Source organism: Bubalus kerabau, chromosome 10, assembly GCF_029407905.1.
Source record: "Bubalus kerabau isolate K-KA32 ecotype Philippines breed swamp buffalo chromosome 10, PCC_UOA_SB_1v2, whole genome shotgun sequence".
Classification (NCBI taxonomy): Eukaryota; Metazoa; Chordata; class Mammalia; order Artiodactyla; family Bovidae; genus Bubalus; species Bubalus kerabau.
The window spans coordinates 66,999,992-67,014,484 of record NC_073633.1 but is presented as its reverse complement, the minus strand read 5'-3'; the positions used below and the strand labels follow the sequence as shown (position 1 = coordinate 67,014,484).

Here is a 14,493-nt window from a genome sequence, read left to right as displayed (position 1 = left end):
GCTCTAGAGACTGTTGAAGAAGTCCTAGATCACGTTGCTATAGATATAAATTTGGTAAGTCCTCAGAGTATAGATATTTGAAGCCATGGGAGAAGACTATATAGAGCATAACCCATAATCCCTTCCAGAGGAATTCCAACATTTAAGAGGAAGAGCCAGTAAGAGACTGAAAAGGTGGGGGTTGTAAAGAAAGGCAAAGTAATGAAGTCTGAAAACTTCCTCAACAATACCCTAACATTTCTGTCATTTTCCTAACTGCCCTACAGGTTTGTATTTCTTTTGACAAAATGCATTACAAATTTGAGACTTTACCGTCAGTTCCAGACATAAGTGAAGATACCTGAACCCTAGAAAAATCAATTTACAATTACCTGAAAAGTTATTTACTCATCCCCACTGTAAATTACACCAGCGTGGCCCAGGACCTTTGTTCGAATCAGAGTCACAGCCACCGTTGTTCTCTTCTGTGCTCCCGTTGGGTCATCCAAGAGTGCTAAGATTTCAACTGAGATGTCCCCGTGCTATCCTCAAGACTCTGGTATCCCCAGCCCCTCTGAAAATAAACAACAATCCCATCCTGCACTGTGTTGAAAGGAAACTGAACTCGCTGCCTTGCCCATCGCCTAGGGCGCAGCACCGAGCGCTGTGGTCGTCAGGGGCATCGTGATGCGGTTCCGTTCCTTTTGCAGGGGGTGGGGAGAGTGCAGTGCCGTGAGACTGGAACCTGGCGAGTCATGGCGGCGGACGGCGCCGCCCCAGGTAAACCGGCCGAGCGCAGGGGCCGGACCTCGGAAAGCCGGCGCCAGATGAAAGGTGCGAGTCGAGAGAGGGAGAGGGTGAGTTAAAGGCGGCCGCAGGCGGCCGCGAGATTCGAGACTTCGAGCGCGCAGCTTCCCGGGAGGGCCTGCCGCCAGCCAGAGGGCTGTCGAGGCGCCGCCTCCATGCGCCCCTCGTCAGACGGCGGCAGTTACTGCTTCCGAGGTCATTGGGCTGGCGCGCGCCTGCACGAGCGGCGCCAAGCTGCGCCCAAACTCGGGCAGATGACTTCCCTCTGCCCTCGCCCAGTGCTCGGCCACCACTTCATTCCGTCTTTGCTCCGCTCGGTGTTTAACAGCGCGCGCCGCGCACGGCCCGGGGCGGAGGCCGCGGGGCTCTCCCGGCCAGGCCCGCCCCTGGACCCCACCCCGCGGGGATCCGTGCTGCTCCCGGCGCTCCGGCTGCTCTCCAGCGGCCGCAATCTGAGCCGACGTGGCTGCGGCTCCAGTAATGTCGGGGCCCAGGCTGGAAGCATACGCTTTCCAAGGCGGGGGGAGGCAGGGAGCCCGGCCCGCGGCCCCCGAGCCCGGCACCGAGCGGGAGGTTGGACCAGAGGAAGTAGTCGGACTTCAGGCGGAGGGGCAAGTGGGAGGGCGCGCGGCCTTAGAGGCGCGGGAGCCAATCCATTCGAATCCCCTCATAGGGAAGGGGAGTGATTTTCTATTTGGGGATGAGGGAAAGGCCATAGAAGCTGCCACTGGTTTTGGATCTAGGCACTGAATATACAAAGCTTTAAGAGGCTCCGTATTTTCCGTTCCCAAATCTGTCTTCTGAGAAAGATTTCCAGCCCCAAATTTGAGTCCTATCTCCCTTCTCAGCACTGACTGTGGGTTGGTCCAGGGGGGAGGGGACGGGAACGGGGGCGGGACGGGGTTGGCGGGAAGTTTAGAGCTCATCCGCGCTCGCCCTCTCTCTCTTGTTCCCCCTGCTCCCTCTTGTGTCCACGTTTTACACTGCCATGCCCTGCTCTCAAGAGGCACAGGTCGTCTCCCCCAGCAAGCGGGCCCGGGCCACGGAGACTGGCGATATGCGTCTCCGCTTTGCCCGGCTCTCGGAGCACGCCACAGCCCCCACCAAGGGGTCCGCGCGCGCCGCGGGCTACGACCTGTACAGGTGAGTGGGCACTCTGTCCGCCTGCGCCCCGGAGGAAGGCCGGCCCGGGCCAGGAGGCTCGCCTTCTGTCCCATCGTCCCGACTTCTCGCAGAGACGTCCCAATTTCCGAGTGATAGAGCTCTCAGGTTAGCTTACATGCCCGCTTGCGGCTACAATTTGAAACAGTCATTGAAAAGTGCAGAAACAAACGCATTTTGCATTATATAGGGTTTTTGCCTTTTGGGGGAGTGGGGGCCCACAACGTGGCTCGTGAGATCCTGTTTCACTAGCCCGGGATGACACCTGCACCCTATGCAGTGGAAGACTGGAGTCTTAACCACTAGACCACCACGGAAGTCCTGTCTTTTTCTAACGTTGAAAATTTTAGCTTTCCTCTTTAGCATAAATTCAGTACGGATTTGGGCAGATGTGTGGAATAGTAAATAGCAATAAACGACCGCCCAGGTGTTATTTTATTTTGCAACATTTTTTGCGTCCTTTCCAAGTGGAAGGTAGAGATGAAGAAGGCTGACTTTGGCCTTCAAGTAGTGGCCTGAGAGTGGTACTGTGGTCAGTACAAAGAAAAAGCAATGCTGGGAGCCGAGGTTGTTAGGTAATAAAATACCCAGGAAAGATTAATGAAAGTTGCTTCTGCTTTAAGGGTTAGTAAGTTAAGTTCCCCCCAAGGACTTGCCAGAAGTCTGAATATGAAAAGCAGGAATGTTAGTTAATACTACCACCTCTTTTGTACAGCATTTTTTACCTATCCTAAAAGCTGTCCCATGTGCTATTTTATTTAGTATAGCAATCCTGAAGTAGATGAGTGTTACTTTTTCAGATGTGGGAGTTTGTGAAGAGATGACTTGATTGTCCAAGGGCTTGAACATAATAGAATTTTTGACCCTGAATTCACTGTTTGTTTGTTTGTTTGTTTTTTAACCCCCTTGAGTACTGTCCCCACTTCTTCAAACCATTAAGGTAGGTGAAAAGTGATACTGGAGGGGAGAAGGTGTTTGTTACATGACTAACTCCCAAGCCTTAGGATTTATTTTAAAGCATCCCAGGTAATTCTAATGTGAGAACCACTGGTATAAGTTGTAAGTACAGGAAAAGAGGAGAAAGGAGTATATGATGATAGTGGGAGAAAGGAAGGAAAAAGTGAGGTAAGACTGATGCAGCTGAATGAGGTACAATTCAGTCCCTTATTTCATGAATAAAAATAGTGATGTAGATTGACTACACCACAGCTGGGCACTGTTGTGAGTCTCAGAAGAGACCTTAATTTAGGGTACTTTATAAGCATCCTCCTATTAAACACAGAAGACTTTTCTGTATTGACGTGGACATAATTCATCTCTTCAATAAAATAGCGTTTTAACTGTTTCAAGAGAGGAAATTCCAATGAAAGAAGTAAAGACAGCAGCATTTTACTAGTCTTACTTAAGGGCTCCAAAGTAACTTCCAGTTCTGCTTATTGTAAAATCTCTTAAATTTTTAGCAAAGAGAGGGCTACAGTAGCAGCAGAGTAGCAGCATTAGGTGGGTGGACCTTAGAGGATCAGCTCCTCAGTAATGTCCATCTCTAGGACCTGTTCACAGTGGTCACTTCTCTCCCTCAGCCAGTGAAGTTCAAGTGAGGTTCACAGCCACCGCTTGGTAAGCCTGATCAACTAGCAAGTGCAGAACAGATGCAGCACAGCTGAACGTAGCCCTCCCCCCATTCATGTTGCTCTCCACCCATTTTTCTCCCTTCCTTCTGTACATTTTCCCTAATGCTTAGAGGATTGTGGTGAGAATAAAGTGAGTTGTACAAAGCAGTTAGAACTGTACCTGGGACAGAGTAATGGCTTAATAAATATTAGCTATTATTTGCTATTATCTGCCTTTCTTTCTTCGTTCTTTATCTTTTTTTGTACCATGTTAGTGAATCATATACCTTCTAAAGTCTACCTTTCAGCCCCCTCCTGCTAAAAAATTATCTCAGTTTGCCAACACAATTTTGTTCAAAGGAAAATACGTTTACAGGTTGTCACCTCTTTTACCAAAGAATGCTTAGAGAATTACTATATGTAAATACCAGTTGTCTTTCACTATTTTCCTAGTGCCTATGATTACACAGTACCACCGATGGAGAAAGTGCTTGTGAAAACTGACATTCAGATAGCCCTTCCTTCTGGGTGCTATGGAAGAGTGGGTAAGTGACTTGAGACACAGATAACTATTTGTCATGCTCTTCCCTTGTGATCAGTTCTTTCTTCTTAGTTTAAAATTTGGGGTGTATAAATGAGGGAAGGGATATTGCTTGGACTGTGTCCTAAAATAAAGACATGCCAGCTGCGATGGCAGTTGCAATCACTTGAAAACTTTCCTTTATGTCGCTACATTTGCCTCTCTTTGCTTTTTTCTCTCCCCCAGATTCCTTACTTAAGGTTTTAGGACACTCACGTTAGCCTAGGAGGTTGTTCTCACAACTGTTCACTGTGAGAAAAACTGAAAATATAGGTGATGTTTAACTGGTGGTTTTTCCAGTGGTAACCACTTCTCCCTTCAGGGATCAGATGGCATATGAAGTCAGATTTCTTTGTGAAGATGTTTATTTGTTTTATAAGAATAAAGATGCAGGGTTAAGATAATGGCACATGGCATCTTATATCACCAATATAAGTAAAGTTTCTAACCCCTGAGGATATCAGGCCCTTAGCCTTTCCCCCTTGGGTTTCCTCCCATGAGGTGTGCTAGGTAAGGGATGCTCTTCAGTGCACTAGAGGAAAAGGCCTCATCGTGGGAGGAGAGAGGATAAAATGCAGGGCAAGCCAACCAAAAATCAAACCAAAAAATGCAGGTTTGATTTTTTTTTCCTGCAGCGAGTCAGTTGTCACTGTAGAAAGAGTTTAAAACTTCTTTTCAAGAGTCTAATTACTTGCTGACTGACTTAAGAGTAAACATAAAGGAGCAAATGGAGCTGTGATCCCAGGGGAATCTTGTTAGCCGGAGTCGGAGAACTGCTGATACTTGACCCTTTAAAAGAAAACTGAAATGAGCTCTCTCTCATTTGAGCTCTTTTTGGCTGCACTGATGGCATTTTTAGTGTATTGGGGGGTGGGTGGGTGGATCAGGAGGTGGGGGTGAAATAACAGTGAAGCCAGGAAGGGGTAGCATTTACCGACAAAGTGCCTGATTTAAGTTATTCTGGAATAAAATACTAGAAATTAGGATAATTAATGGTAGGCCTGTTGCTCAAGTCAGCAAGAGTTAAGGTATAACCTTAGCTTCTTACTCTGGTTCATTTGTTTCATTCAGATTTGTCTTTTGGCATCTGAATTATGAGTAGGAGTACCAAGTTCAAGGTTAACCTCTGCTAATCTGGTTGGGTTTATGCCCCTCCCCTTCTTATCCATACGGCAATCTTAAATCTCTTATCTTAAAATAAAAGTCCCTTCCTTTGCCCCATGTCCCTTCCAGCTACCATCCTCCCTTTGTGATCAAACGTCTGGACAGCATTGTCCACGGTTTTCACCACTTGTTCACTTTCCATTTCTTTCCTGCAGACCACAGCTTCAACACTTATCCTCAGTTGCCTAAAGACATGCTGGAGTGGTTTAAGTTGGTTTTGAATTAAACCTTGTCAACATTTTTCTAAACTTTTCTGCTTTGATCGTACAATGTGATAAATACATTTTTAATTCAGAACTGTCTGCTAAGGTTAAGATACAGATGTTATAGGGATGAGAGTGGCATGCTTAGATTGTGTCAGTTTTATTCAGTATTGCCCTTCTTAAGATAGTCAATTTATTTTTGTTTGTTTGTTTTATAGCTCCTCGTTCTGGCTTGGCAGCAAAACACTTCATAGATGTAGGAGGTAATATATTTACATTTTTATTCTGTAAATATTTACAAGTGTTTACTTTGTTTTTGCAGTAATCAAATGACAGATTTTATTTTTATCAAGAAAAGAAAATGGTTTTTGTTGTACCTTGCCTTTTAGAAATTTCTGTCCCTAAGTAAAAGATGATTATGATTCGGTTTTGAATGCTATTTAAGTATGTCTACTTTTTTAATGACCATTATGTGAAATGTTGTCATTTCACTCACAAGCTAGACACTATCTGACAGATAGGATTTTGCCTTGGTTTAGTGATAATCTGCATTTAGTCCAAAAATGACTGTTCACAGAAGGAAGTTTGTTATTACAAGGAAAGGAAATGCTTTTATATCACTATTTAAGCAATTGTCGTTAGTGCTTCTCTCACAGGGCCTCTTAGCCCTCAGATGAGTGAGTGTGTTAAATTCTCCACCTCCTGCCTTTTTTATGAAGCTGCTTTTTAATAGACTAGGAAACTGACTCAGAAATGGCCCCAAGTTGCCTCTTTAGAAACTGAAATCCATCCATATGATTCCAATCCCCTTGTTCTTTCCACTGCAGTTAAATGCCATGGATCACCCTGCCCTGTCCGTCTACCAACCTAGCTCTGCCCTGTATTAACTTCCTGTTCCCTCTGGCGGAGGCCTGTCCCTGGGCCATCTCCCCATGCTATCACTAGGTGGTGCTGTGGGGTAAAACAGGAGCCCAGAAATAGCTCTTAGAGACTGAAGAGGAGCTGAATATAACTCAACAGAGATGGACAGCCCTCTGGGGTTGAGAATTCCCTGGGCTAATTTATGCTTGACTTTCAAGAATATTTTTACAAGGTCTAGTATGGTCACTCGGAGAAGGCAATGGCACCGCAGTACTCTTGCCTGGAAAATCCCATGGACGGAGGAGCCTGGTGGGCTGCAGCCCATGGGGTCGCTAAGAGTCGGACACAACTGAGTGAGTTCACTTTGATGCATTGGAGAAGGAAATGGCAACCCACTCCAGTGTTCTTGCCTGGAGAATGCCAGGGACAGGGGTGCCTGGTGGGCTACCATCTACAGGGTCGCACAGATTTGGACACTACTGAAGTGACTTAGCAGCAGCAGCAGCAGTATGGTCACTTAAGACAATAACTTAAGGATATAAAAGATGGTATTTTAAAATAAATTTCAAAGGGTTATGAAAGGAACATGGGCTTTGGAACAACAACTGGATTTGGGCTCTAACTTTGTCACTAACTAGCTAGTTACTGCTTAACTTTTCTGAGCTTCAGTTTCCTTATCTGTAAAATGAAAATTAGTGTGCTTGCCCTGAAAGATGGGAGGATTGAATTATAATGTATCTAAAGCACTAACACTGCTTGGTACATATTTTCTGTCCTCTATGATTTTTTTTTTTTTAACATGGAAACTTTTTCTGACTTTGTTACTAACTTTTGCTCTATTTAAAACAATCCTCTGAAAAAAATTCATGTAAAAGCAATGGAAAGTTAGTTTGCCTGGTGGTTCCTGTGGTATTATTCACACAGTCACATTGTGGTGTGTTCTTGGATGCAGAGTATCTTAAAAATGTCTCCTAGGCACACATTTATCATAGTTGGCCACAGTTTTTATTTCAGAAGAGGGATATTGTTAGAAATCCCAGGCTGTAAATAAGGGTCAAAGGGAAAAGTTGAGTATGCAGGATTCTGTTCAGAATTCACATCTGGTAGGTGTGGATAGTTTTCAGTAAAGAAGGTTTCCAACAAATGACATGCCAGAGTCTTGACACAGTAAAACTTTTGCCTGAAGTCAGTTAATCACTCTGCCAGTTCCAATGCATGATTTTTCCAGTGATAACTTCAAAATACTTTCTGCTTTCTCATGAAGAGAAATACCCTTGATGTTTATGTCCCTCATGTACGAAAGGAATGTCTTGTATTTTCTTTGACGGTCAGTTTGCCTTTGAATAACAAGTAATAAATGAACTTGGAACTATTAGATTTTTTTAATACTGTTGGCATTCATGCTTTTAAAAAAGGAGTAATTAAGAACCATTTTTTCTGTCATACATTCTAGTTGACTTGAAAGGACTTAATTTCTTTCAATCTAGGTAGATCACCTGGCTTTGAGGAATTCAAGACATCCAAGCATATGTGTGATAGGACTCCTTTACAAATGTATAGCAAGGCCTTTACAAAAAAGAGTGTGTTTTGGTATTGTAGAAGATACCATAAAGTAAACAAATAAATACTTGCAAGTCATATGAAGAAGAGTTAAATATCCAAACAGATAAGGGGGAAAAAAACTGATTGTAAGATATAGAAGAGGACATGCAAATATGGAACAAACATATTGAAGTAAAAAAGCCCAGCCTCACTAGTCATCAGGGAAATGTAAATAAATCCACGAAATACCATCTTTTACTCATCATATTGGCCAGAATTAAAAACATTGCTTCAATTTGGTATTGTAAGAGAGCTTGGAAGTGGGCATTCTTAAATATCATGGATAGAAATTTGAATTGCTATACCTTCTTTGCAAAGTTTTCTAGCAATACCCATTAAAATTTTAAATATACACACCTTTCAGCCCAGGAAAGTGTTTTTTTTTGTTTGTTTTTTTTTAAACTATTTGATGAGAATACAATACAGTAATACACAAGGACATATGTAAAGGACTGTTTTGGTTATTATAGGAAAAATGTAAAAACGACCTGAATGTCTGATGATTATGTAAGAGAATAGCTACATAGGAATCATGGTGCTGTATTTCCATATCTTGGATCTAAAAGAATGACTAAGATTCAGATATGTTACTCAAAGGATAGCTATACTATTTTAGGTGGAAAAAAATGTGTAAAATATGTGGCTGCCTGAGGGGGAGAGTTGGGAAGCATTATTAGGTTTTACTTTATATGTATTTGTACTGTTTGGGTACTCTAAAATTTTTTAGTAAAGGAGTGAGTTCAGAAGTCAGCACACATGGTCTTTATCTAAGGCACCCTAGGTGAATGAGTGCTAGCCTGAGCACTCCCACTTGGAGATGCATAGCTTCCTGTGGTCATTTGTTCCAGCATGGGAGGCAGGGAATGACCTGCTGCTGAGGGGTTCCTTCCTTAACTCTGATCTGAGCCATTCCTGCAGCTGAAACTTTCTGCATCTAGATAATATAGAAAACAGCTGGTCCTATCTTTATATCCATTCTTTGAGTAAATATCAAGGACTAAGTTAATGATCAACTGGCAGCGGAGGTGGGGGGAAGAGGCCAGGCTTCAGTATTCTTTGAGTTGGTCAAAGTTTTATTGATGTAGAACCAGAAAAGAATAGACTGTTTCCTTCAGTCTAGACATGATATGAACCACTTTCAGCCACTTTTATACTCACTGTTATCACTGTTTAAAAAAGTGTTTTATCTTTAATTCAAACTCTTAAGTCTTATGTCAGGAACCTTGTAAGAAGTATTTTAAGTTCAGTTTCACTTAGCCCTACTAATTCATTCATAAAGTACAGGGGTTCATATAAACTTCTATAGTAATCCACTGGAAAAATCTAAAATGTTAGCTTTTCTGCATATATTTCCCTGTGGTGGAACTTTTTTTTTAAATTTTGCCTTTTTTTCCCCTATATGAGAAAATTGAAAGTGAATGCTTACTCTTGTTCTAAAAAAGAAACAAATAAAACCAACTTTTTTTTAATTGACCTTCAAATAACTGAGTCTAGCCAACCAGCATTAGTACCCATTGAACTAAATTCCTGATTCTTTTTTTTTTTTCTTTGATAAGAGTTTTTTTGTTCCCTCAGAGAAGTGGGGTATTAATAAGATGTAAGATATGACATGGAGCTGCATTTAATTAGATTCACATGAATCCTATCTAGCATTTTACAAACTGAAGGAAAAGAATTAACATGTATAAAAGGAAATAGGCACTGAGGGGAAAGATAGGGATAGGAAAGTGACTGCTAATAGCTAGGGGGTTTCTTTTTGGGGTAATGAAAATGTTCAAAAATTGATTGTGGTCATGTTTTCACAGTGCCGAATACACTAAAAAAGTGTTGACTTGTGAATTTTGTCTTAATTTTTAAAAAGGAAATGAGAAGACCTGGTGCACCTACATTATCTGTGCTTGTGTTTATGGGAAGGTTTTGGATTCTTGGCCCAAAGATAAATGCTAGCAAGTTGGGTAGATGTACTTCTCTGGGCTGTGGCAGGGCCCTGGCTCAAGATCCTCTCCTGCAAAAATTTGCTGCTTTTGTGTTTATAATCTCAAACAGGTTCTAATTACACAGTTGTGTATAAAAGTATACTCATTATTAAGCTTATGTGCTAATGTCTTCTAAGACATCATGCTCTTAAGAAAGGATGGTAGCTCAAATGGAAAGGAGAAGAAGAATGTGAAGTGAACAGTTCAGCTCCATTTTCATTATAAAAATGGAATGTTCTGATATTTGCTAGACTGCTGCTTAACAGTGTCAGCATTGACTTATTCTACCACAGATCTTCTGGCTTTTTGACATTTTTATTTATGACTCAATCATATTTCAGTCTGGATATTAGTGGGAAGCTGCTACCAGGAAAAGCCTTTAAAACCGAAATCGTAATTTTCTCCTAGTCCTTTTGGCAGGTATGCAGCAGATAGACAGCAGGACTGGGAGAGAGTAGTTAAGGATGACTTGGCTGAGACGCTAAGCACCTACTCCCAATTTAGAGTAGGTAATGGTCACCATTTGTAAGGATGACAGGTTGGAAAATTAGGACCACTTTCAAAATTCTTATTTGAATTTTGGGCTTCCCTGGTGGCTCATTTGGTAAGGAATCTACCTGCAATGCAGGAGACCTCGGTTCAATCCCTGGGTTGGGAAGATCCCCTGGAGGAGGACATGTCAACCCACTGTAGTATTCTTGCCTGGAGAATCCCCATGGACAGAGGAGCCTGGCAGGCTATAGTCCATGGGGTCGCCGAGTAAGACACGACTGAGCGACTAAGTACATTTGCATTTTAGTAATATCATTTCTTAGCTTTGAGGCTTTACATAGTAGCAGAGCGAGATTCACATATTCATTGTAAGGATAAAATTTTCAGAGCTACATAGGAATGATTTTGAGGTAATTATATACCCTTAAGTACCATACACTAAGCTAAGATCATTTTTCTTTTCTCCAGCTGGTGTCATAGATGAAGATTATAGAGGAAATGTTGGTGTTGTCCTGTTTAATTTTGGCAAAGAGAAGTTTGAAGGTATGTTAAATATATCTAATCACATCAATGTAATGAGTTTTCTGAGTTATGTATTAAATATGTCTAAATAGCACATACTGACTCCTCTGATTCTCATTGTACTGTGTAAGGCAGGATACAGAGAATGCATCAATAAAGTATCAGTAATAAATTGTTTTGTTTTTTTCCTTTGAAGTCAAAAAGGGTGATCGAATTGCACAGCTCATTTGTGAACGGATATTTTACCCAGAAATAGAGGAAGTTCAAGTAAGTATCATAAAAGCTGAGTAGGGAATACATGATAACATCTTCAGTGAAGGAAAAATAAAAATTTGAGGATCTAATATGCTATTGGTAACTAAATACAGATCTTTCTCAACTTAACAATGCGATTACATCCTGATACAGCCATTGTAAATTGAAAGTATCTTAAGTCGAAAATACACTTCACACACCTAACCTACTGAACATCATAGCTTAGTCTGGCCTGCCTTAAATATGCTCAGAACACTTATTAACCTAGTTGGACAGAGTCATCTAATGCAAAGCCTGTTTTATAATAAAGTGTTGAATATCTCGTGTAATTTATTGAACACTGTACTGAAAGTGAAAAATAGGATGGTTGTATGAGCACAGAAACTGTGTCAGCATTTCGCCCTGTGATGGCATGGCTGACTGGCAGCTGCAGCTCGCTGCCATTGCCCCGCATCACGAGAGGATCACGTCGCATATCACTGGCCCAGGGAAAGGTCAAAATTCATTATTTGAAGCACAGTTTTTACCAAATGCATATCACTTTCACACCATCATCAAGTTAAAAAATCATAAGTCAAACAATTCTAAGTTGGAGACCATCTGTAGTAGAATATTTGACTAGTCCTATTTTAAGCAAAATTAAAATCTTAGTTGTAGAACTTCTTAAAATGTTTTCCATGGCTATTATATAGCATTACTTTGAATAATAAACCATTTAAATAGACTGTGAAATTCTACTATTCCCTTAGCTTTTTTGGTATTATTCAGTATTTTATGGAACATTTAAAAAATTTTAATTTTCTATAATCTCCTTTTTGAAGGAATGATGTAGCAAGAATAAAACTTTTACAAATTGGGAGCTGGAGAGACCTGAAAGAGGATCTAAAATTAACTATACGGCTCACTATCTTTATGTCTTTTCAGGTTTTAGATGACACTGAAAGGGGTTCAGGAGGCTTTGGTTCCACTGGAAGTAATTAAAACTTATGCCAAGAACAGGAAATGAGAATGTACTTTTTTCTTGAAAATAAAGACTTTGCTTAAAGTGTTTTGGTGTTTTGCATTTCTGTAAACTTAACACTTCAGCTTCTAAAAGTATTTGGTTTTCTTATGCTTAAGGAAAGGGTACCTCTGTTGGGATCCTGTTAGAAACCTACTTCCTTGTGTTTTTCTGCGTTTAGTGGTTATATAAATCTGTTTGTGAACTCATGCAGTTTCTTTTTTAAATTAAATGCACATCAATTATCCCCAAATCTGTATTATTTAATTCGTTATATACTACCCCTTCAGTAACTTATTTTTAAAATGCTTTGAATATCATAAGCAATGCATTTCATTCAATAAATTTGAATTCTCACAGATATAAATTACTACATAAATTGAATTAACAATAAAAAGAAGTTATTGCTAATTCTTCCCTTCTCTTCAGTGATATAAAAAATGTTTTTCTAAACTTAAGATTATTTGTGAAGTTGGGAAGAAGAGAATCCTTGGTTTATTTTTTTAAGTTTTCCCTGTTTTTCTTTTTTTAAAATCTTCCTTTTTGGTAGACCCCAGGTTAACTGGGTACAGGTGTATTTGTGAAAGGAAGTGTGAGTTGGGAATATCCATTTGGTTTATTGCTCTGAATTTCATTCTGTTCGGGTTTCCCTGGTGGCTCAGACGGTAAAGAATCTGCCTGCAATGCTGGAGACCTGGGTTCGATCCCTGGGTTGGGAAGATCCCCTGGAGTAGGGCATGGCAAGCCCCTCCAGTATTCTTGCCTGGAGAATTCCATGGGCAGAGGAGCATGGCAGGCTACAGTCTATGGGGTCACAGAGTTGGACACGACTAAGCGACTAAGCACATAAGTAAATTGTAGTAATGTGAATTTGCCTCACTGAAGTATCAGTAATAGGCTGTCCAAGAAAATACACAATTTAGTACAGATAAATAGATGTAAGGAGGTATGCCTAGACCACTGGGTTTATCCAAGTATCTGAGTAAGTATGTCTCAGCCATATGAGTTGGTTTAACATCATCTATTGCAGTTTTTGCTGTGCTTTCCATTACTGCATTTCCCAAACCCCTCTGCACCAGGACTTTGGGTGTCAGCTAGGCTTTGTCAATCAGATGCCCTAGTGTGAGGCTCAGGAGCCGTCATTTTGTAGGTGGGGGTCATACAGACGGAATGCTCTGGAGCTGGCAACTCGTGGCTGCCCAGTTTTGGAAGCATGGGTTAGAGTTTGTTTTTTTCTGTCCTTCCAGTGTTTCCCTAGGCCATGTTATACTCTGCAATGTATTAATAGTATTTTCCATTACTTTGGAAATATGGGTTACAGTTCATCAGTGAGTCATGAAATTAACTCTGGGTCGTAACTAGTGTTAAAAAATACTGAACAGAAATACAGCAGAGGACAACAGGTCAGATAGGTAATTTCTGTGAAGATTATTTGAATTACATACTTAGGTGTGCATGTGTTTACTGGGTCATGGTATAAATTATTTCTGAAGTCAGTAAAATTTAAATAAATTCTGCTAAACTAGCTAGAGTCCGGTTCTCTGAACTCTGACCAATACGTAGTAACAGTTGGAGACTATGATGTGACTGCTAAGAGATTCCATCTTAGCTTAATGTTAAGTCCACTGTTAAGCACTCACAAACTGCTCTTTTCTTATAACATGCTTGTGGAGAATAGAAAAAAGACAAACACTTTTTTTATAGGTGAGAAAAACAGGCTCAGAGACATTTCAGCTAACAATGACTACTATTAAAATGGGTCCTATGGCTTCAAAGCCCATGTTCTCTGCGGTATCTTCAGTCTTCCAAGTGGTAGAGAGGATATACAACAGAAGACATGGTTAATGAAAAGCTTCCTCTAGTTTTTTTGTACTTGGAATATGTTTCCATCTGGGTACCATAATTAAAGGAAGATGCTCACATTTGAAGCTACTCTAGAGACCTGGAATGATATCCATGGGTGATATGTTTTCACCTGGGAAAGTGTATTTGTTGGGATGGGAGGAATGAGGGGCAGTTGCCTAGAGAAAGTCCCTGGAATTATAATAGATGTTTTTAGAATCTAAAGACTCAGGTTAGGCTTGTCATATGTAACCTGAGGGACTGAAGTTAGTGGGTTTCACCTATAGAAGACAGTGGCTGTGAGATAATAGAATATATATTAGCCTCTGTCCCCCTGGTGGTAAGAACATCTTTGGTTCTGTTATTGGTCTTTGACCTCTGTTCTTGACACAGAGCTCCTGAAACCCTTGTAATTTTGTGGATGACAGAAGTGTTGTTC

At 41.1% G+C, this 14,493-nt stretch overlaps 1 protein-coding gene and 1 long non-coding RNA gene across 10 annotated transcripts in view; one reads left to right on the top strand and one right to left on the bottom strand.

Moving 5' to 3' along the window:
- The window catches only part of LOC129621506 (uncharacterized), a 93,537-nt gene extending 92,130 nt beyond the window's left edge, over window positions 1-1,407 (bottom strand). For all 7 annotated transcript variants that reach the window (XR_008699406.1, XR_008699408.1, XR_008699403.1 and 4 more), the window contains exon 1: window positions 372-1,407. This is a non-coding gene — a long non-coding RNA (uncharacterized LOC129621506). The remainder of the gene's footprint in view (window positions 1-371) is intronic.
- On the top strand, window positions 665-12,261 carry DUT (deoxyuridine triphosphatase). 3 transcript variants are annotated; one of them, XM_055538040.1, is made up of 7 exons: window positions 665-813; window positions 1,791-1,929; window positions 4,011-4,102; window positions 5,723-5,767; window positions 10,904-10,978; window positions 11,154-11,224; window positions 12,137-12,261. In XM_055538040.1, exons 1-7 carry the CDS (start codon window positions 735-737, stop codon window positions 12,191-12,193), a joined length of 558 nt encoding a protein of 185 aa, XP_055394015.1. In that variant the 5' UTR covers window positions 665-734; the 3' UTR covers window positions 12,194-12,261. The 3 variants fall into 3 exon arrangements, with proteins under 3 accessions (XP_055394015.1, XP_055394016.1, XP_055394014.1); XM_055538041.1 differs by having other exon boundaries at window positions 711-836; XM_055538039.1 differs by lacking the exon at window positions 665-813 and adding an exon at window positions 1,055-1,263.
- The last annotated feature ends 2,232 nt before the right edge of the window (window positions 12,262-14,493 follow it).

Coding starts and splice junctions, on each gene's coding strand:
- DUT (XM_055538040.1), top strand. CDS start 735: ATGGCGGCGGACGGCGCCGCCCCAGGTAAACCGGCCGAGCGCAGGGGC. Junction 1,930..4,010: donor GCGGGCTACGACCTGTACAG/GTGAGTGGGCAC, acceptor CTATTTTCCTAG/TGCCTATGATTACACAGTAC. Junction 4,103..5,722: donor TGGGTGCTATGGAAGAGTGG/GTAAGTGACTTG, acceptor TTTGTTTTATAG/CTCCTCGTTCTGGCTTGGCA.